Source organism: Ictidomys tridecemlineatus, chromosome 4 (genome assembly GCF_052094955.1).
Source record: "Ictidomys tridecemlineatus isolate mIctTri1 chromosome 4, mIctTri1.hap1, whole genome shotgun sequence".
In the NCBI taxonomy this organism is placed as follows: Eukaryota; Metazoa; Chordata; class Mammalia; order Rodentia; family Sciuridae; genus Ictidomys; species Ictidomys tridecemlineatus.
This window is the reverse complement of record NC_135480.1, coordinates 209,394,433-209,413,337: the sequence shown is the minus strand read 5'-3', so window position 1 is coordinate 209,413,337 and position 18,905 is coordinate 209,394,433. Positions and strand designations below refer to the sequence as shown.

At 57.7% G+C, this 18,905-nt stretch overlaps 2 protein-coding genes and 1 long non-coding RNA gene across 3 annotated transcripts; 2 read left to right on the top strand and 1 right to left on the bottom strand.

The window, feature by feature from the left end:
- Window positions 1-1,969: 1,969 nt before the first annotated feature.
- LOC144377427 (uncharacterized) lies at window positions 1,970-6,779 on the bottom strand. The gene is made up of 2 exons (XR_013438439.1): window positions 5,071-6,779; window positions 1,970-3,378 (listed from the first exon to the last, which is right to left on the bottom strand). It is a non-coding gene; the product is annotated as an uncharacterized LOC144377427 (long non-coding RNA).
- Window positions 6,780-7,996: 1,217 nt separating this feature from the next.
- Lcn6 (lipocalin 6) lies at window positions 7,997-10,618 on the top strand. Its single transcript, XM_078044994.1, has 6 exons — window positions 7,997-8,086; window positions 8,263-8,402; window positions 9,413-9,483; window positions 10,048-10,158; window positions 10,275-10,403; window positions 10,566-10,618. The coding sequence occupies exons 1-6, from the start codon at window positions 7,997-7,999 to the stop codon at window positions 10,616-10,618; spliced, it is 594 nt and encodes a 197-aa protein (XP_077901120.1).
- A 1,329-nt stretch (window positions 10,619-11,947) lies between these two features.
- Window positions 11,948-14,469, top strand: Lcn10 (lipocalin 10). The gene is made up of 6 exons (XM_078044993.1): window positions 11,948-12,055; window positions 12,623-12,762; window positions 13,056-13,070; window positions 13,341-13,516; window positions 14,215-14,313; window positions 14,441-14,469. Exons 1-6 carry the CDS (start codon window positions 11,948-11,950, stop codon window positions 14,467-14,469), a joined length of 567 nt encoding a protein of 188 aa, XP_077901119.1.
- Window positions 14,470-18,905: the final 4,436 nt, after the last annotated feature.

Genomic DNA, 18,905 nt, shown 5'->3' with positions numbered 1-18,905 from the left:
CCGTGTCCCACACGAGAGTTACCAGATACAAAAGAAGCAGGTTAAAGAATGGTTGAAAGGGCTGGGGCTGGGGCTCAGTGGTAGAGCACTCACCTAGCAGGTATGAGGCACTGGGTTTAATCCTCAGTACTGAAAGACCCCCCAGATCCCCCAACCCGGAATGGACCATGCGAGACACTGGATGCAAACCGCAGGAGGGTTTATTCTCACACAGGCGCCTGCGGGTGCACAGCAAAACCTCAGCCGGAGCTTCGGTGACTGGCACACACGGGCTCAGGGGTACAGAGTTTTTATAGGAAGCAGGGGGCAAGGTTTCAGCCTAGCACAGTAACAGTTATTCTATTGGTTTATCTAAGTTCCTCTAGGTCCAGCCCCTTAGGTCACCTGGGGGGTAAACTTGTTTTTTCCACTTTATGTTCTCAGAAAAGAAACCCATAAATTGCATCCTATTCTTTTAGTTCCTGTTTTTACTCTATTTGCTCAAGCTTGGCCTTCCCAGGATTATCTATATGGAACATCTGGTGGTGGCATTGTATAGAGCTTGGAGTGTTACGTGCAGCTGGGAAGTGCTACGTGCAGCTTGTGGGGTTTTGACATGGGGGTTGTACATGGGAACATCCTGTAGGGCACAGGGGTTAGAATTCCTAACGTTGGGTTTGGGGCCCTGTAGTCCTTCAGTACCACTTAAAGTAAATAAATTAGTCAAACAAGGGTAATGTGTTCATATTCAACTAAAAAAAAGTGAGTGAAGTCATCTCAGTTTCTCTTTCTATTTCTTGTTCGTTTCTCCGCCTAGTTTTAAAAATTTCCTCACTTAAGATGTCCTTTTACCACCCTTAGTGTTTGTCTTGGCACCTTTGGCTCAGTTTGAGGTGCTGTTACAACCTTCTTCTTTGTGTGTGTGTGGCATTGGCCAATGTGTCTTCTGCTTTATTTTGTCACTTCCTAGAGTAGCTCAGTGCAAGCACAGCCACCTTGTCTGTTGGCTTCACGGTGGGGCGGATGTCTGGAGGTCTGAGTGCTGCCCCAACGGACCCAGTACGGTGCCGAGGTCTGCTCCCTCTAATGCACAGCCAAGTGACTGTCCCATCTGCGTGGGCTGCCGTTGTGGGCAGTTTGAACCACAGAGATTTCATTCTCTCAGTCTGGATGCTGGGGGGTCCGTGATCAAAGTCCTGGCCAGCTTGTCTCCCATGGGGGCTGCCTTCCTGCCCCAACCCTCTTCTCACCAGCATACCAATCACACAGGGCTCCTCGGCGTGACCTTGTCTAACGCTAACCCCCGCTCACACCATCTCACGGGACTCCGCACCTGAATTCTGGGGATTCGGTCTTCCATCTGCAACATGGTGACCACGTGGGGCCCTGGAGTCCAGTCCTCCTGGCCTTGCGGGACCTGTGCCTCCTCATGCTTCCAATCTGCAGGGTGCAGGGCTTTTCTGGGGCTCCTGCCTTTGGTCCCAGGCTCTCAGGCAGGACTTTCCTGCAGAGTGGGATTCCTCTTCCTGTGGTCACCTTAGATGAGTCTTGCGTTCCTTGACTGTTCTCTCTTCCCGTGGGCTTTGGTGTCCCCCCTCCCCCGTGCTCCACGGAATCTCAGACAGAGTGCCTAGAGCCGCCTCTGCTCGTCCTTTATCTACAGGTAATGAGAAGTTTCTAGGGTTTTCCCTGACTTACGTGGTTGCCTTGTCCTTCCTTTAGGGTGACTTGAGTTTTAGGTGATTGTGGAGAGACCCAGCTTCAGTGACCATCTGGCCTGGTGGCCTCTTGCTGATCTGTGCTGCTCCCCGTGTCTAGCTGCTCCCGTGTGGCTCTCCTTTCTAGGCCCAGGGCTGTTCCTGGGATGTTTCAGATGGAATGTGAATTTTAAAGGGGCAACTCAAAGGGTTAATTTGAAGAAGAGGATGGTGATTTGGAGAGATGTGCTGCAGTCTGGCTGGGCACAAATAACCGGGAGGTCACGAGCCACTTGTAGATTCACGCAGGAATGAACTTTATTCCAGAACCCACGAGAACTCAACGGGAACTCCGTGAGAACTCCATGGGAACTCAACGGGAACATCGCGAGAACTCAAAAGTAGCAGGCACCTGAGGTAGCAGGAGCCTCCTTATTGCCGGACAGCAGAGGTTTATATACACAACTGAATACACAGCTTGTTTCAATTTAGCATCATCCAGTTACAGCAATCAGTCATTATCTTAATAATTATACACAGCTTAACTTAATTATCATCATCTTAATGGCTCGCTGGTGCTACCCCTCAACCACTCCTTCTGGCAAAATGCCAGGCGCCATCTTGACTTGGTTGTGGCTCTCAACAGAGATGGACTTCCAAAGACGATCTCTCCGCCCTCTACATCTTTCTCTTCCATGAGGCACCTGGGGGTGACAGGTCAGGAGCCACCCTAACCCCAGCTCAGGGTCTGAGATGCTTCTGGTCCTAGAGGTGCTGGCAGCACAGTGGCAGGTCCATGCAGGGCTGGAATCCTATTCACTTCACCTGTGGGGTCATGGGAATGCATCAATGTCCTCCCGTGGAAGCCGGGGAACACAGATGCGCCTGCTTCCCCGCCTCCCAAGGCTTTTCCATCGTGGGTCAGAACTGCAAGCCGACAGCAGCTGCCTGGGCAGCAGTCTGAGGTCCGCCTCCAGGAGCCACCTGCAGGTGTGAGGCAACAGGCAGAAGTGGTGTCCCTGCTCCTGCTGGCCCGGCTCTTCTCGGCCTCCTGCTGCGGGAGCCTGCCTGCCAGAGGTGCGGTGAGGCAACTGCGCATCCCAGGGAGAACGGCAGGCTGCTACCCCGGCTGAGGAAGGTCTGGCAGCAGCTCCTGTCGGGGCCCATTGGACCAGCCGTTGCGGTATTTGGGAGGATGAATGGGCCGTGGAGAGCAAGGGAGGATCTCCCACCTTCCTGGTGCCTGTGGCACCTGCAGCATTTTGTCTCTGTAATGTGTCCTCCAGCACCTGGGTCCTCCAGGGCCTGACGAGCAGCTCTGAGTCTGGACGCCTGTCTTCCCATACTCCACCTGGCAGTGTCCACCACCGGACAGACAGCAGTGGCTCTCCCTGTCTCTCGGTGGGCCTGGACAGCCTTCTCCACCTCCTCTCATAGCGTCCTCTAGGCACAGTGATTTTGTGGCACCGCAGGACCACGTGCTGGCCACGACAGTGAGGATGGGCCAGGTGGCGGGAAGCCTAGCACCATCCCAGTCCTAGCAACCTTGGTGCATTCCCGCAGTGAATGAAGGGGTGAGCTGGCCCTTCTCCGAGTCCCAGTCTCTGCCGATTGGTCTAATGTCAGGATGCAGAGATCACGGCAGACCCGTCTCCTGAGACTGAGTCTGTGCCCCTTGGTCTTCTGTCGGAGGCGGAGACCACTTAGGTGTGTTCAGAAAAGAGAAATTGAACTTAGCATCTTGTTACAAAATTGGTGTATGAGGAGCCCCCAGGACAAAAAGGTTACTTGGGCCTCAGCTCTCCACCTGCCCCGGCTGCTCCCCCGTGCCTCTGAAGAGGACCTGAAGGGGCACCCTGCAAGGCACCCTGGAAACAGGAAAGCCAGGAGTGGAAGGAAGAAACAGGCCAGCGGCCCCCACCCCCATCTGGGAGGGCAGAGGAAGGGTTGGGATCACGAAGCCCAGAGCCTTACAGACCCCAGACCTCAGGGAAAGAGGCACTGCTGGGCAGGACCCTCTGAGGAGGGCCCAGTGTGGGGGAAGAGCAGGTTGGACTTGTGAGAGCCAGAGGGTGGCAGGCTGCTCACAGGGCTGTGGCCACAGGGCATGGCATCCTGTCCTGAAAGGACAGTGTAACACTGTGTCCCTGAAAGACCCTTTCTGTTCCCAAGGACCTAGCCAAGTTGGAATGGCCTGGACGTTCTGTCCAGATAAATCCCACCATGAAGGACGCTGGCTCTCTGTCCCTCGTCTGGTGCACCTCGGCAGCCTGGTGTCACCCTGGCAAGTACTTTCTTGTGTGCACTTGGCACAGCTGTTCCTTGGGATTCTGGTCACAGGAACTAAGCAAGCTCATGATGCCACTGTCCTGTGGCTGACTTGTGTCCCTCCTTGCACTAGCTGTGCGGAGCCAGGGGCATGGTGCAGAGGTGAGAGCACTCGTGCCCTGTGCCCTGGTCTGACCCTGGACAAGGCTCCATAAGGAGTGGAGGGGAGGTGCTGTTTGTCCAGCTCTTGGCTCCTGGACCTCCCCAAAACATGTTTTATAAACCGTCTGCCTTGCACACTGTCTCTAGGTATCTTTCTGGGTCTCTCAACAACTGGTCCCCACTGCCCTAGCACAACTGGGCCATGGTCCAACCACAGGCTTGACAGACAGACCAGGAGACCACCTTGGGTGACTGTCACCCAAGTCACTAGCCTTGAAGGTGCTTCTGTGACAGCCCAGGAGACCATCAGTAGCCCACAGGCCAGTGGGCCTGATAGACCCAACCTGATCTTTTATTAAATTGGGAGCCATCTTGCCACAAAGCCATGAAAAGCTAATTTCGGCTTTACTATAAATTACTGCAAATTCTGAACCTGCTTGGAATGCCTGCCCGTGCCTTGAACTCACCCCTGCCTGGCTCTCTGACCAGACAGCAGCCCTCTCTGAAACTTAGTGACACCTCATAAATATTGGCCTTCCCTGGCCGGACAACGACCCTCTCTGAGGCTCTAATGGTCCTCATAAATCCTGATGTTGGGGCCAGCAAAAAATGTAAACTATCATTAGTGTGATGCTTGTCAGAGTTCTGTTATCTGTAACCCCCCTTTGTGTAACTTTCTGGGCTATAAAGCTGGGCTGTAGGAGAGGTGGGGTGCTGTTTTGTTCCCGCCGTTTTGGGAGGGAAAGGCAGCCCGGCCGGTCGAAATAATAAGCTTGCTTTAATTTGATTTTAACTGGAGTCAGTGGTCTTTTCTTGCGTCCTGGTCTAACAGGCCCACCCTAGCCAGGCCTTGACTGCTAACTGCAGCTCCCTACCTCTTGTCCCTGCCTCCGACTGTGGACCTCTTGGAGACAGCCAAACATGGCCCTGCCAAGCCCATGGGCGCCTGGCCCTAGGAACCCACCTCCAGCTCCTGAGGAGTGAGGAGCCCAGCCTAATCCCATCTTAAGACTGGGAGCCGGGGCTGGGATGTGGCTCAAGAGGAAGCACGTTCGCCTGGCATGCATGCGGCCCGGGTTCGATCCTCAGCACCACATACAATAAAGACGTTGTGTCCGCCGAAAACTAAAAAAATAAAAATAAAATAAAATAAATATTAAAAAATTAAAAAAAAAAAAAAAAGACTGGGAGCCATCTTGTGGCAAAGTCAGGAAAAGCTCATTTCTCTTCACTGTGAATTCCTGAGATTCCTGCCATGCTCTGAACTCACCCCTGCCTGGCTCCCCGACCAGATAACAACCCTCTCTGAAACCTCAGCGGCTCCTCAGGAATTCAGATGTTGGGATCTGAATTTACTCCCCACCTTGAAATATCAGGCCATGCAGAGCATTAATCTGCCATCTGCCCTTGCCTCTCATTTGCCAGAACCCCGTTAGCTGTAGGTTCTCAAGACACCGCCTTTTGTGGCTTTTTGTGCTCTATGAACCTTTCCTTCCTGAGGGGCGCTGATCCCTGGCCCAGGTCAGGGTGCGGAAGTCGCTGGCCAGCTCTCTGTGTGCACAATGCAAGCTTGCTGTAATTCTGTTTAAAATTGGAGTTGGTGGTCTTTTCTGTGTGTGGAGGTTCAATAGGCAGCAGCCCCTGGGGAGCAGGTAGCCCTGTCCCCTCCCACCTGAGGCTTTCCAGCCCTCTAGCCTGGGACTCAGCCTGGGAGTCATGCCAAAGGCAGGGAGTGGCCAACCCCCTGGTGGACAAGCTGAGTCCCTAGTCTGGCTTCTCCCTCGGGTCTTCCACTGCAGTGCGCCCAAGGGCACTGATTGGTAGCTTTGCTGAGAACCAGCCTCCCACACCTCTCTGCCTACGAGCCTGGCCTGGTGGCCATCTGCTGGCCATATGCCACACCCCTCCCCACACGGATATCTTCAGAAGCCAAGACCACCCTCTGCTTTGCAGTGCAGGCCCTGGCTGTGGCCTCCAGCACTGCTCTGGCTGGAGGGTCCCGCTGCCCCCAGGCCCTCACAGATCACCCACAGTAGCTCTGACTTCCTTCTGGACTCCAGTCGTGTGGCATCTGGGGGAAGGCAGCTTCCGGAGCCTGGCTCAGGGCCAGAATGAGCAGGCGTTGCAGGAAACAGAGCTTCACTTGAGAGGGCTCAGAGAACAAACTCCAAATGCTGAGCCCTGATCCACAGTTTCTCACATTTATAGATCATTTGGCGACATCTTAAACCTGTCCTATCTTTGGTATTTTTTTTTATTCCTAATCTACATGGCAGAAGGCAAAGTGCAGACCTTCAAGCCATGCTTATAGAAGAGTGTTATATACAACATCAAGCATGCTTACAGAAACAGATGCAAAGAAAGGCTCTTTTCAGGAGCTGGGGTTGTGGCTCAGTGGTAGAGTGCTCACCTAGCACATGCAAGGCACTAGGTTCGACCCTCAGTACCACATGAAAATAAATAAATAAAATAAAGGTATAGAGTCCAACTACAACTAAAAAGTAAATATTAAAAAGAAAGTCTCTTTTCACAGACATTGTTCAATCTCTAGCCTTGAAAGCCTGCACAGGGGTGTTTACATTTCAAAAGGGAAGCAGAGGGCTGGGGACACAGCTCAGTTGGTAGAGTGCCTGCCTTGCATATACTCTGGTGGCCCTGGTTCAATCCCTAGCAAAACACACACACACACACACACACACACACACACACACGCACGCGCACACACACACACACACACACAAAAGGGAAGCTGTGAGACTCCTAGAGATGTTATTTGCAATCCCAAACGTAGGGAGCTTGGTTAATTGGATTTACTGAAGGAGAGGAGGAGAGCTGACCCTTCCCCAGGCATTGGTTGGGCTCACCATAACTTTCATGTGATTTCATTCTACAACTGGGTCTGGTTTTGCCATCTCATAGGAAGGTGGACCAGAGCTTCGGTTTGCTCTGGGATGGGCCCTCGGCACCCATGGTCTTGCTGCTGTTCAGAAGGCTCAGTAACTCTCCCTGATGAGTGAATGGATGACGATCCCAGGGTGAGCAAGGTTAAGGCCTTGGGTGGCTGAAGGGCTCCCAGCCACCTGCCCTGGGCTGTGCATTCAGACTCTGCAAGTGCTTCTGCCCACAGCTGCAGGACAGGAGGCTCTGATGGCACAGTGATGCAGCGGTGGGAAGCCCAGGTGGCAGGCAGCTCTTGGGGACCTTGGGAACATGCAGACAGGGTCTTGGGAGGAGAGGTGGCAGGGTGGGAGCTGGCTGTAGAGAACAGGCCCAGGTGGTGGGGTGAAGGGAACAGGTTGGGCTGGCGGGGGTCCAGAGGGCTGGGATGGGGGAGGCCACGGCTGGCTGAGCAGAGGGCCCATGGTCAGAAGCAGGTAGGAGCACTTTAAAAAAGACTTTTAGGAATTCTTGTATTTTTTATGATGGAAACAGAAGATATCCAAACCTGTGGTTTCTGGAAGAACTACTTGTTCTTGACCAGTCTGCACTGCCCTTGAACTTGACCTCAGCCCCATCAGGTCTGGCCCTGCAGAGCAGCATCTGAATCTGCCCAGACTCACCCCAGGAGAGTGCAGATCCTGGGAGGGTTTAGGGGGCTCATCCTGGAAACCTCTGTGGAGAAGGAGGCAGGAGAGCAGGCTCTGCAGTGGCCTAGAGGAGGCCCTGCACACACCCCTGCGCCCTCTCGGCCATGCTGCAGGTCCAGGGTGGGCACACAGGCCACGCTGCCACCCTTTGGGTAATGTTGCTACTTTGCAAGAATAGTGGCCAGGATGGTGCCCTGTGGTCAGTGGCCACCCACATCCTGGCACTCAGAGCCATATAAGAGCTTCCCAGCAGGAGGGCAGCACATCCTCCCATGGTGAGTGGTGTGCTTGGGCCTGGAGAGGATGAGGGTGCTGCAGCTGGGCGCTCTGCTGGTGTTGGTCTTCATGCCCAGCACCCAGCTGGTGTGGCTGGGAAGACTGAACCCCAAGCAGGTACCAGCCCTCTCTAACAGCAGGTCTGTCCTAGGGCCCAGGACCCTCCTCTGAGGTCACACAGCTTCTGGGTCCCCAGGGCCAGCCTAGGCAGGCATGAGTGGTGGGGCTAGGCAGGGCTGGGCACCCCTGAGGGAGGAGGACCAGGGCCTCTCAGCTGACTGCCCCTCATGCAGCTTCTTGGGCCCTGGTACCTCCTTGCCGTGGCCTCCCACGAGAAGGGCTTCATGGTGGAGAAGAACACAAAGTACGTAGAAGGCGTCATGGTGACTCTCACCCCAGAAAACACCCTGAAGGTGCTGTCCACCCGGCATGGGTAAGTGGGCAGCGCACTGCACCGGTCCCACGCAGGCCTCTGCAGACCCTCCGCACACGAGCCTCCACCCACAGCTCCCACAGGCCACTTCCTCTGGACATGGAAGTTGCTCTGTGTCCCTGAGTGGCGATGTTGGGGACAGCAGGCTCCCTGCATGGATACCTGATTCAGCCTTTTACTTTCTCAGAGTTCTTTGCCATCTGTGGGCCAAAACGGGCCTTGTGTTGGCTTCAGTGTGCCTTTTCCTGACGTGGGAGCTGTGGGCTCACCAGCCCTCGTCAGCAAGCTCCTCCTGCTTCCAGGGATCCATTTGTTCAGATGCCCTGCACATGCTCCTCTCGGGTGTTTCTTACTGTTTGTAGGGATCCTTAAATATGAGGGAGCGTGGTAAACATCAGCTGCATACCGCTCCCCAGTGGCTCATGTCCACACTGTTGAGGAAGGTTTTATCTCTCCCCCCCCAGGGCCCTGGGGGCCATGTCCCCCTGGGGAGCCCCTCCCAGTCTCTGGTCTCACACCTTGGTTGCATCGGGAGGCGCGATGCTGGTCACAGGCATCCGCCCCGTGTGTCTTGCTTTATTTCTGAACTTCCTATCCTGTTCCTTTCATCTAATGAGTGGCCCAAACCCTGATGTTTTAATCATTCATTATCTCAAGGTCTAGAACTTGCTGTGTCTCCCCTCTGGGGTTTTCTTTTTGTTCCCAGTGGACCTGAGCAGCGGCTTGCGGCCCTGCGGAGGTCTGCTCCTCTGGGCACTGGCACTGTTCCACGTCAAATCTCTGCCCCTACCACAGACTGACCCGACAGGTGCCCTTGCTTGCTCCAGGTGGACCTGGGTCTCGGGGCAGGTGACAGGGAGTGGCTGGCACTTACCTGATAGCCTGTCTCCTCACAGCAGGGTTTCCTGGCAACTGGGGCATCAGGGAGACCCGTCTCTGCGGCCTCCCGGCCAGCTGACCAAGCAGGGATGAGGAGAGCCTGTCTCTTCCCACGGGTCTTTCCTTTCTAGGCTGGAGGGGTGCACCCAGAACGCGATGGAGCTGTCCAGGCAGAGCTCCCGATGGGTGTTTGAGAACCCTGGTGAGTAGGATGCTGCAGGGCCCTCATTGGGCAGTGCTTGCCTGGAGCCCGCTGGAGGATAGCAGGCCAGTGGGCAGGGCCAGGGCTGGCAGGATGGCTCCAGAGGTCTTGGTACAGCTTTTCACGGGCAGCTGAAGGACCTGCCTTGGTTGGGAACTTGGTGCCAGTCCTCGGGGTGAGAAGACTCATACCCCAAGACAAAGCATGTGGCCCTCACATTCCCTGCCCCTCATGCCCGACACCTGTGGGGCATCTCAGCCCAGGGCCCTGGGGCTCCTCCCTGGGTGCAGAGAGCCGGGTGCCTGCACAGTGGCTGGCCACCTCCCTCGAAACAGGCCAGATGGGGTGGCCCAGGTTCTCCTCAGGCTCCCGAGGATGCGCTGGGCAAGACCCTCAGCTGCCCAGCTGTGTATCAGTACGTCATTTTGGCCACTTCCTGCTGGCACCAGCCTGCGGACTTCTCCTGTGGTCTGCTGGGTCTTGCCCTCAATCTGCCCTCTGTCCCCATGGCTGCCCCGTTGGCACAGGGGCCTGTGCCCACCTGGGGGCACATTTGCCTCCTAGCCCTGGGTGTGCTGCAGTACCGGGTGCTGGGCACCAACTTCAGAGACTACGCCATTGTCCTGACCCAGATGGAGATCGAGGAAGAGGCCTTCAACACGCTGGGGCTGTACAGTGAGTGGCGCCTGAGTGGGGGGCACAGGAGTAAAACCCTCTGCCCCAGGCCTCTGTGCTGGGGCATCCTAGCAGCTGGCCCTCCCCGAGTCCCAGGGGCTGTCCCTCTCCCCCAGGTCGGATGGAGATGGCCAGCCAGGAGGCCCTGCAGCTCTTCACCAAATGGAGCAGGAACCTGGGCTTCCTATCCCAGCAGCAGGCCCAGCTGCAGAAGGACTGTGAGTGTCCTCAAGTGGCCAGGGGAGGTCAGGCAGGCTCAATGCCCACAGATCACACTGGGGGCCATGTCCTGCTTTCTGCCAGTCGGGGACTTCCTGGAGTTCCCACCCAGTCAGGCCTGCGGGATGGTGGGGGACAGGGCCAGGCACTGGGGGTCTCCTCACAGCTGGTCCCGCCTTACCTTCCAGTCACCTGTGCACGCAGGATCCTCCAGGTGAGCCACCAGCTGGGGGGGCTGTAGCCTCCTGGGGCTGGGAGAACTGTCACCCAAGCCTGCTGGCCATGACTCTGCTGCAGGGAGGAGGCTGAGGGTGGCCCACCACTGGCCAGCTGGCCCCAGTGCTCATCCTGTTTCCAGTAAGTGGCAGTGCCCACGTGTTCCTGTGGAGCACGCACCACTGTCCTCTCGGCAGCCAGGTGGTGGTATGGGCTGGCTGCTGCCCGAGGCTTTCGCCCCAGCAAATAAAGGATTCCACAAGCAAACTCCCCTAGTGCATCTGACTGGGCCAGACAGCATCCACGCCTGGCAGGTGGAGGAATTGGACAGATCAACCCAGGAAGGTGGGGCACCATGAGAGGCCACACTTGGCTCTGGTCAAGAGGACTTGATGCTGCAGTGTCACTCAGCAGAGTCCCCTGGGACACAGCTTCTGGGTTGGTCTGCCGGACGCAGAGCAGGCAGGGTGTGACTTGGAGGTGGGTGCTGACGTCCCCAGGACTGCAGCAGGGCAGGAGGAACTGAGGGGCTCTGAGCTTGGCTTCCTGTGCTCTGGCTGCTGCTGGGTCAGGGGCCAGTGAACAAGAGGGCCTGAGCCTGAGGGCCTCCTGGGTTCAGGGTGTGGGGACAGCTGGGCTGAACAGGTGAGGGCTGAACATCACTCACACTGAGATGAGGTGAGTGCACACAGGGGACCTCAACTCTTAAGGCTGGACATGCACACGTGTGTGCACACACACGTGCACCTGCCTACATGTGTGCACATGCTACCAGAGCATGCACTCATGGGTGTGTGTGTCCCTTCCAGCCTGCCCGACAGTACCTGCTCAAGCACTGTGACCTCAAAAATGTGGCTTCCAAATCGTGTTCCTAGAGGCCACCGTGTCACATCCAGAGTGCACACCTGTCCCAGGCACAGTCCATGAGGCCCTGGCCCTTTGCTTCACACCTGGGGGTCCAGGATGAGAGGACCAGGGTGCCCCATGCCAGGCCAGATGGTCCAGGGCTGTAGAGGTACCCAGGGAACCTGTGGCAGCCCCAGGCCATATGGTGAAGGCATAAGGGACCTTGGTGTAGCCTGTGGGAACATGATGGCATCTTCTCTGGGGACCTCCCAGAACAGCAGTGTCCACAGCAGTCGACTTGGCTATGTGAGGGCCCAGTGCTGGGCAGGCCCTGTGTCAGGAGGAGGGGCAGAGCCCAAAGCCACAGCTGCCCACCTCCTACCCTTGTCCTGCCCACCTGGCCTAGGCTGGCTCAAGGTGCTGGGGTGGTCAGATGTCCATGGCAGGGCGTGGCAGTCAGGGACATTTACATGCAGTGACCAGGCTCTCGGGCTGAGGGCAAGTGAGGATGAGGCCTGGGCTGGTGCTAGTGCTGCTGGTGGCGCTGACCCTGGACGTGGGGTCCCAGCCCCAGAAAAATTTCCCTAAGGAGTCCAACGCCCTCAACTGGGGCAAGGTGAGTCACTGTCTACTGGTGCCCATGCCAGGACACAGTGGGCAGGGGCAGCAGCAGAGCAGGGCACAGGCTCCTGCCAGGCCCACCTGGCCTCTCCCACTGCAGTCCTCGGCCCCAGGGTCCCAAGAGGTTCTTGGCCAAGGGGCCTGAGGGCAAGGCAGCAGGGAGACCCTGGGGGGTGCTGGAGGGCATGTGCTGGAGAGAGGAGACCAGCTGGGTGGGAGGCGCTGGTGGGAGCTACAGCATCCCTGGTGGGACCCCGGGGCAGCGGGTGGGCCACAGGGATCTGTAACAGGATGCAGGGGAGGGGCTGAGTGGGCCAGGGCCCCAGACACCACGGCAGGAAGAAGCCCACCTCTGAAGTGGGCAGGGGAAGCTCTGAGCTGCCAGTGCCCGCAGCCTGGCCCTGTGCCACCTGAACCTGACTGGCCAGCCTGGAGCTGTGCCTGCTGAGAGGAGCAGGCCCTGTGAAGATCTAGGAAAGGGTGGTTTATCCAGTCAGTTCTCTGGCTGGGAGCCTGGGGTGGGGGCAGCGCCAGGTGGCAGCTCCAATACTGGCCCCCCCAGTTCTCAGGGTTCTGGTACATTCTTGCGGTGGCCACTAATGCCCGGGGCTTCGTGCCAGCCCCAGACAAGAGGAAGCTGGGAGCGTCTGTGGTGAAGGTGCACCGAGGAGGCCACCTGAGGGTGGTCGTGGCCTTCAGCAGGTGAGTGGGCAGGGTGGTGGGCCAGCACACCGTCACAGACTGACCAGCGGCACACCCTTCCCAAGAGGAAGAAGCTGGCGGGAAAGGGAAAGGAGTCCAGGTGGAAAGCTGACTGAGGCCAGTCTGCAAGTTCTACAAGACAGCCCCACCTCTTCAGGGTGGGGGGTACATCCAAACTGGTGACCCCCAGGCCGAGGCCTGGTGGGAGTTGGACCAGACCAGATGACCTTGGGGGCGTGGCAGCCAGAGGCAGGAAGGGCCCTGGCCCTGAGCCTGCACCTTCTTGACCTCAGGTCCCAGGGCTGCCAGTCCCAGGAGCTGATCCTGAGGAAAGACAAGAAGAAGCCGGTGTTCAGGAATACCTGTGCGTAGGACACAAGGGCGTGGGAAACTGGGCCAGGTCCCGGCAGCGGCCCTGTGCCCAGAGTGTATGGTGGGCAGGGCAGGCAGGACCCCAGGACAGGGCTGTCAGAGGCTTCGGTAGGATACCTGGGAGACGGGGCAGTCAGAGGGCTTGGGTCCAGAGCTCACTGCATTCCTCTGGGCAGCCTGGCCTGGGAGGCAGGGTCCCGGGCCAGACGGCAGGCCAGATGTCCAGCTGTGGGCGGTATGGACCGTGTCAGTGGGCCTTGGGCTTCTCTCGCAGTGAAGGGGGTGAAGGGCTTCCACGTGCTGTCCACTGACTACAGCTACGGCCTGGTGTACCTCCGCCTGGGGCGTGCCGAGCGCAACTACAAGAACGTGATGCTCTTTGGTAAGTGGGCCCCGCTGGAGCCCCTAGGGCCATGGGCTGCACCCGGGAGTCAGAGCAGAGGGTAGTGGAGGGCGAGGGCTGTTCATGGCTGGCGGTGCCAGCTGACAGGAGGCAAGACCTGGTAGGGAGGCTGGCAGGTGAGCAGCTGCTGGCAAGGAGGGCGTTTGGTCAGGGTGGGTGGTAGGAGCCAGGGCAGTGAAGGAGACCACGGTGTGCAGGGCCTGGAAGTGGCTGCAGTGGGGGTGAGTGGGAGACCCTCACAGGGAGGCAGAGGCCTCCCAGGAGGGTGCTGGGATTTGGGGTGGGTGCAGGTTACAAGGCCTGGGGAAGAGAGGGGCAGGATGGGGTGACTGGGTGTGATGGGGCGGGGTTGAGGCAGGGTCTGCACTGGGTGGGGGTGTGGAGGTGACTGAAGCTGGGGTAAGAGGCCTAAACCCACTACCAGACACAGCCGTGGGCACTGAGCAGGCGCGTTGGAGACGGGGGAGGGGGTCTTGTCTCAGTGGACACATTCAGGTGGGCTTGTCAGGATTCTGAGGCAGAAGGGGCTCCCCAAGAGGCCACCTCCAGTGGTGACCCCAGCCCCAGCTCTCCTGCCTTGAAAACGGGGGACAGGGCAGACTGACGGGGTGGGGCAGGGTCCAGGTGCAGACTTAGGACAGCGACGGCCCCTGCTCTGTGACTCCCCCTGGCCACAGGAAGACAGAACATCTCCAGCTTCCTGAGTCTGCGGGAATTCCTGGACACCTGCGCCATCCTGAAGCTCACCGAGGAGGCCACCATCCTCCCCAAAGACGGTGAGGTCCTCTGGGCTCCGCTCTTGGCCCTGCCACCCCAAGGGACACTGGTCCACTGGGCCCATGAGCTGACCGGGGCAGGCATGTCCCCCAGCAGCCCTCTCTCAGCCTCTTCCCTCCCCCACAGCGTCCTGCGCACACACCCTCCTGCCCTGAGAGCCGGCCACCCTGCTTGTTGCCTTCGACTGTGGTTCTCCCAGGCCCTGGGCATGTTGTTCCGGATGAAATGAGAGTTCTTCAGGTTCAGTGGTTTGTTGATAGGTGACCCCAGACTGCAGCAGTGTGGAACCCAGCTCTGACTGCAGAGTGACTGCAGGAGAGGGGGTCACGTGCCACCTGGGAGGGAGGTGACAAGTGGGGCCTGTGCCTGTGTCCTGGGCATGGTGCTGGTGCCCGTCTGCTGTGTAATAGAGCGCAGGCTGGTCCTGGGAAGCCTTGTCGCCTGCCTTCTCTGTGCCATGGCTGGGTTCCTTGACTGCTGACATCCTCTCAGGAAGCCGCTGGCGATCCAGCAGTGTCCCAAGCCCCTCCTGGGCCTCGGGCCAGGCATGGACTAGGCCCAGGCACAGGGCTGGGAGCACAACAGGTGTAGAGCTGATGGCCTGTCCAGAGAGGCAGCTGTCAGTCCCGTCATCACCTGAGCGTGCTGCTGCATACCCTGAGAATCACTCCAGGAGCCGCAAGTGTGAGCAATAGCCCTCAGGGAAGGTGGGGCGGGGAAGTGACACTTGCTGGGCCAGGGAACTGGCCTCTCCAGGAGGTCAGTGGAGGGCAGCGGGGGCACAGATGCAGGGGGGACAGTGGCCACAGGGAGCTGGCATTGACGGCCAGACCCTGCAGCCCCTCGAGGCCTTGTAAGGGCCTTGTTCTGGCCCCAAAGGGCACAGGGTGGGGGCTGGCCCATGTGTGCTGAGTGGGAGATGGGGGCTGAGCTGGGAGCGGCGTGGAGGGAGCTGCCCGCAACCCAACTGGAGTCCAGGGCAGGTGGCTGGGCCTGGGGGTCTGTGGGTCTGGGGAGAAGTGGGGGGACGGGTTGGAAAGGCAAGCGAGATGGGCATGTGGGGCATGGGAAGGGAAGACCAGAGTCCAGGTGTGGGCCTGACCAGGAGCCTGGGTTCAGAGTGTCCCCAGGCCGCGCAGTGGAGGGGCGGGTGGGGAGTTCAGAGCTTCCAGGGAGATGAGGATTTCGGAGACACAAGCGTGTTTGATAAAGAAGTCACGGGTGTGCATGAGGGGAGGGTGGGGCTGAACCCTGCAGCCGGGGCTGCACAGCAAACACCCCAATTTCTGCCAGCAACAGGCCTGGCTTAGGCTCCTAGCGGGCCCGACTCTCCATCCTGGGCTTGTGCTGCTGTGGTTGGCTGGCGGTCAGTGGGCTAGGGCCTGCTGGGATGGCTCGGCCCACTCTCCCACATCCCGAGGGGGTGCCTTCCTCACAGCAGTGACAGGCATGCAGGCAGAAGAGGCCACCAGGCTCAGAGCAGGCACAGTGCCCTTCCTGCCTCACCCTGGGTCCAAGCAAGCCCAGGCTCAAATCCAAAGACCGGAGGCTGGGAGAGGAGATGCACCTGGCTCTCTAGGGGGAGGATGCACCGGGCACTGGCCAGATCCAGGGAGGGCTAGGGGCCCAGGCCTTCACCTGCAACATCTCCACCACTTTCCTCTTGGGTCCATAAGGTACCTCGAGACATTCGGTGCAGACCTTTGGACCTCCTCCCCTCCCCTCTCCCTCCCCACTCCTCTCCTCCCCCTCCCCTCCCCTCTTCCTCCCCACTCCTCTCCTCCCCTCCCCTTTCTTCTCCTTCCCCACTCCTCCCCTCCCCCTCCCCTCCCCCTCCCTCCCCTTTCCCCTTCTCCTTCTTTTTCTGGTACTAAGGGCACTTAACCATAGAGCCACAGCCCCAGACCTTTTTAAAAATATATTATTTTGAGCAGGATCTTTCCAAGTTGCCAGGAGCCTTGCTAAGTTGGTGAGGCTGGCTTTGAACTTGTGATCTGATCCTCCTGCCTCAGCCTCCTGAGCTGCAGGGGTCAGGGCACCCTGCCCAGCTTGGCACTTCTGAAGACGATGCTGGAAACATGTCTGGGTGTGGTGTGTCCAGCTGGAGCACAGAGAGCTGCCTCAGTGTGCTTGCCACTTAGGAAACAGCGTGGGCGTTGGGTCCCAACTTACTTCGGGGTGGAGTCACACTCACACTTCTGTAGAAACACATCCCTCTGCGTGAGCTTATTAGATTTGGGTGGCGTGCCACTGAGGAGTCTGGGGCTCATCCCACAGGAAGAAACTGTCTGAAAGGTGAGTGTTGGGAAGGAAGAAGGGCTTTATGCAGTGGACAGAGCGTGGAGAAGAGGGAGCTCTGCTCCCAAATCAGTTGCCAACTCCAGGGGCTGGAGGGGCTACAGACACAGGCAGGGACCATGAGGGAGAGGGATGGGCGCAGGACAGGAATAAAGTATGGAGGGCAGGCTGCATCCTGCTCCCAGGGACTCGAACTCCACAGCATAGCTGCGCCTGGCCTCCCAGGACTCCACTTTATACAGCACTAGTTTGCCAAGAACAGCTCCATTTTGAGTTAAATGTCGAAGTAGAATGACTCCACCTTGTTCAAGTCAACAGCCACCGTCTGCCCAGCACCACCCTAAAGAAAAACCAGGCCCCTGCGCTCATCAAACACACCAGACCAAACACAGCAACCCCCTCGCCCAAGACCCACGGCAGGAGGTGCACCCTGAGACTGGGTAGGGTGGCATGCACCAACCCATCATCAGCCAGCCAGTCTGAATGCGCCATGACATTAACTGGAAAATCTCCAGCTCCCTGTCCCTGTCCCCCAGCTCAGCTCCATCTCCCTGGCTTTGAAAGCATCTGCCTTCAGGACCCTGGCCTAGAGTCAGTCCTGTGCTCCGACAGCTCTGCACCCTGAACAAGCTCTTCAGCCTACTCTGCACCTGCCCTCTGCTCTCACTCAGTGCCACCTCCAGAAACCCTGTGTCCACCTTATCCTTGCTCAGCCTTTCTGCAACCTAGAAATCCCGCCATGTGTAAGTGTGACTTGAGTATTACAGAGATGAGCGGTTATGGTTAGAGTAAAAGAACCCGCAACTGCCAGGCTCAGGAGCACTCAGAGAACTGCCACGGATGAAACTGGGGTAGCATGTGAATTCACTGTTACTCAGGAAGTTCTGCCTCCATGGAAAGACACAGACACTTGGTCCATGAGTGGCTGAGCTCACGCGTGACGGGCTGGGAGAGGGGAGGGACGTTCATATCTCTCCTGGAAACAAGTGCAGACCCCCCAGGGGCATCTCCTCTTCCCACTCTCATGAGCTAGTGTCTTTGGCCTTAAGGGGAGACCCACGCCATGTTATGGTCTTGGACAGACACTTCTCAGATAACCAACCTGCCTACGTGTAGATCTGAGTGGACTTTGCCCCAAGGTTAAGGCAATGGGGACAGACACAATTTGGAGTCAGGGATGCCACTTGTGGGCCCAAGTGAAGAGTCAGTGTTTTCACTGACTGAAGAGTCCCCTAGGCCACTGCCATCATCCTAACCTGCACAGCAAAGCCAGTGGGGCCTAATAAAGCACTGCCCAGCCAGTGGCCTCCAAGTCAGTGACCTCTAAGTCCACTGAGAGTGAGTGAAGCCAGGGGGTTATTCAGGCTTCCTGGTGACAGAGGGTCAGTGCCCTGTTTCAGCATCCTAGAACACCCTTGCTTTTTTGAGATAAGGTCTGGATAAGTTGCTGAAGGTGACCTCAAACTTGTGGTCCTCCTGCCTCAGCCTCCCAAGTCATTGGGATGACAGGCGTGGCCACGGTGCCCGGCTTGATCTCTTCTTATAGGGACCTGTCACACTGGATCAGAGCCCACCCTGAGGACCTCTTTTTTACCTTCATGAACTCTGTAAAGTCCCTATCTTCAGTCACATTCTGAGGTGCTGGTATGAGGGCTGAGCATGTGCTTTTGGAAGCCACCATCCAGGCTATAACACCTCCATCCACAGCATGTACCCAACCTCCAACGTGGGGCAGGCCTGGGCCAGTCACTGTGGGTGCCCTGTGGAAAGGAGGGATGCTGGGGGCCCCAAGGGAGCCGCTGGTGCATTCCAAGATTCAGTGAATGGCATGAGCAGCTCTTATTCAGCCTCAAGGGATGTCCTCCATGGCTCTGTGCTCCTGGTCCCAGCTGGTGATATATCTGCCAATACAATTTCCTTAAAAACTGTATGGGTCTCCTGTGACTCTTCTCTAGGCCCTCTCTGTTTGTCAAAAGCCACACTGCAAACCTGTAGAGACAAGAACCCTCCTTTAGGGTTCTGCAGAGGCAGCTGGGGACAGGCAGCAGCACCTCAAGGCTTGTCATTGGTTGGAGCACTAGTGAGGCCTGTCCCTACCTCTTGGGCTCTCCTGCGAGGCACACCCTGAGCACCAGCTGTCTTTGAAGAGGTGCATGCACAAGTGGGTCCTGTTGTAAGAGTTTTGCCACCTGTGACTTCGACTGGCTGTAGTGCCTTTCCGCTCCCATGCCACCTCCGGCATCAGAGGCCCGATGGTCTCCTCCGCCCAGGGCCGAGTGGGAAGCTTCACTCT

Excerpts from the sequence above, each read along its gene's own strand:
- Lcn10 (XM_078044993.1), top strand. The coding sequence starts at position 11,948 with ATGAGGCCTGGGCTGGTGCTAGTGCTGCTGGTGGCGCTGACCCTGGAC. Across the intron at positions 12,056-12,622 it reads ACGCCCTCAACTGGGGCAAG|TTCTCAGGGTTCTGGTACAT; the intron begins GTGAGTCACTGT and ends TGGCCCCCCCAG. Across the intron at positions 14,314-14,440 it reads CACCATCCTCCCCAAAGACG|CGTCCTGCGCACACACCCTC; the intron begins GTGAGGTCCTCT and ends CCTCCCCCACAG.
- Lcn6 (XM_078044994.1), top strand. The coding sequence starts at position 7,997 with ATGAGGGTGCTGCAGCTGGGCGCTCTGCTGGTGTTGGTCTTCATGCCC. Across the intron at positions 8,087-8,262 it reads GAAGACTGAACCCCAAGCAG|CTTCTTGGGCCCTGGTACCT; the intron begins GTACCAGCCCTC and ends CCCCTCATGCAG. Across the intron at positions 10,404-10,565 it reads TCCTCAAGTGGCCAGGGGAG|TCACCTGTGCACGCAGGATC; the intron begins GTCAGGCAGGCT and ends CTTACCTTCCAG.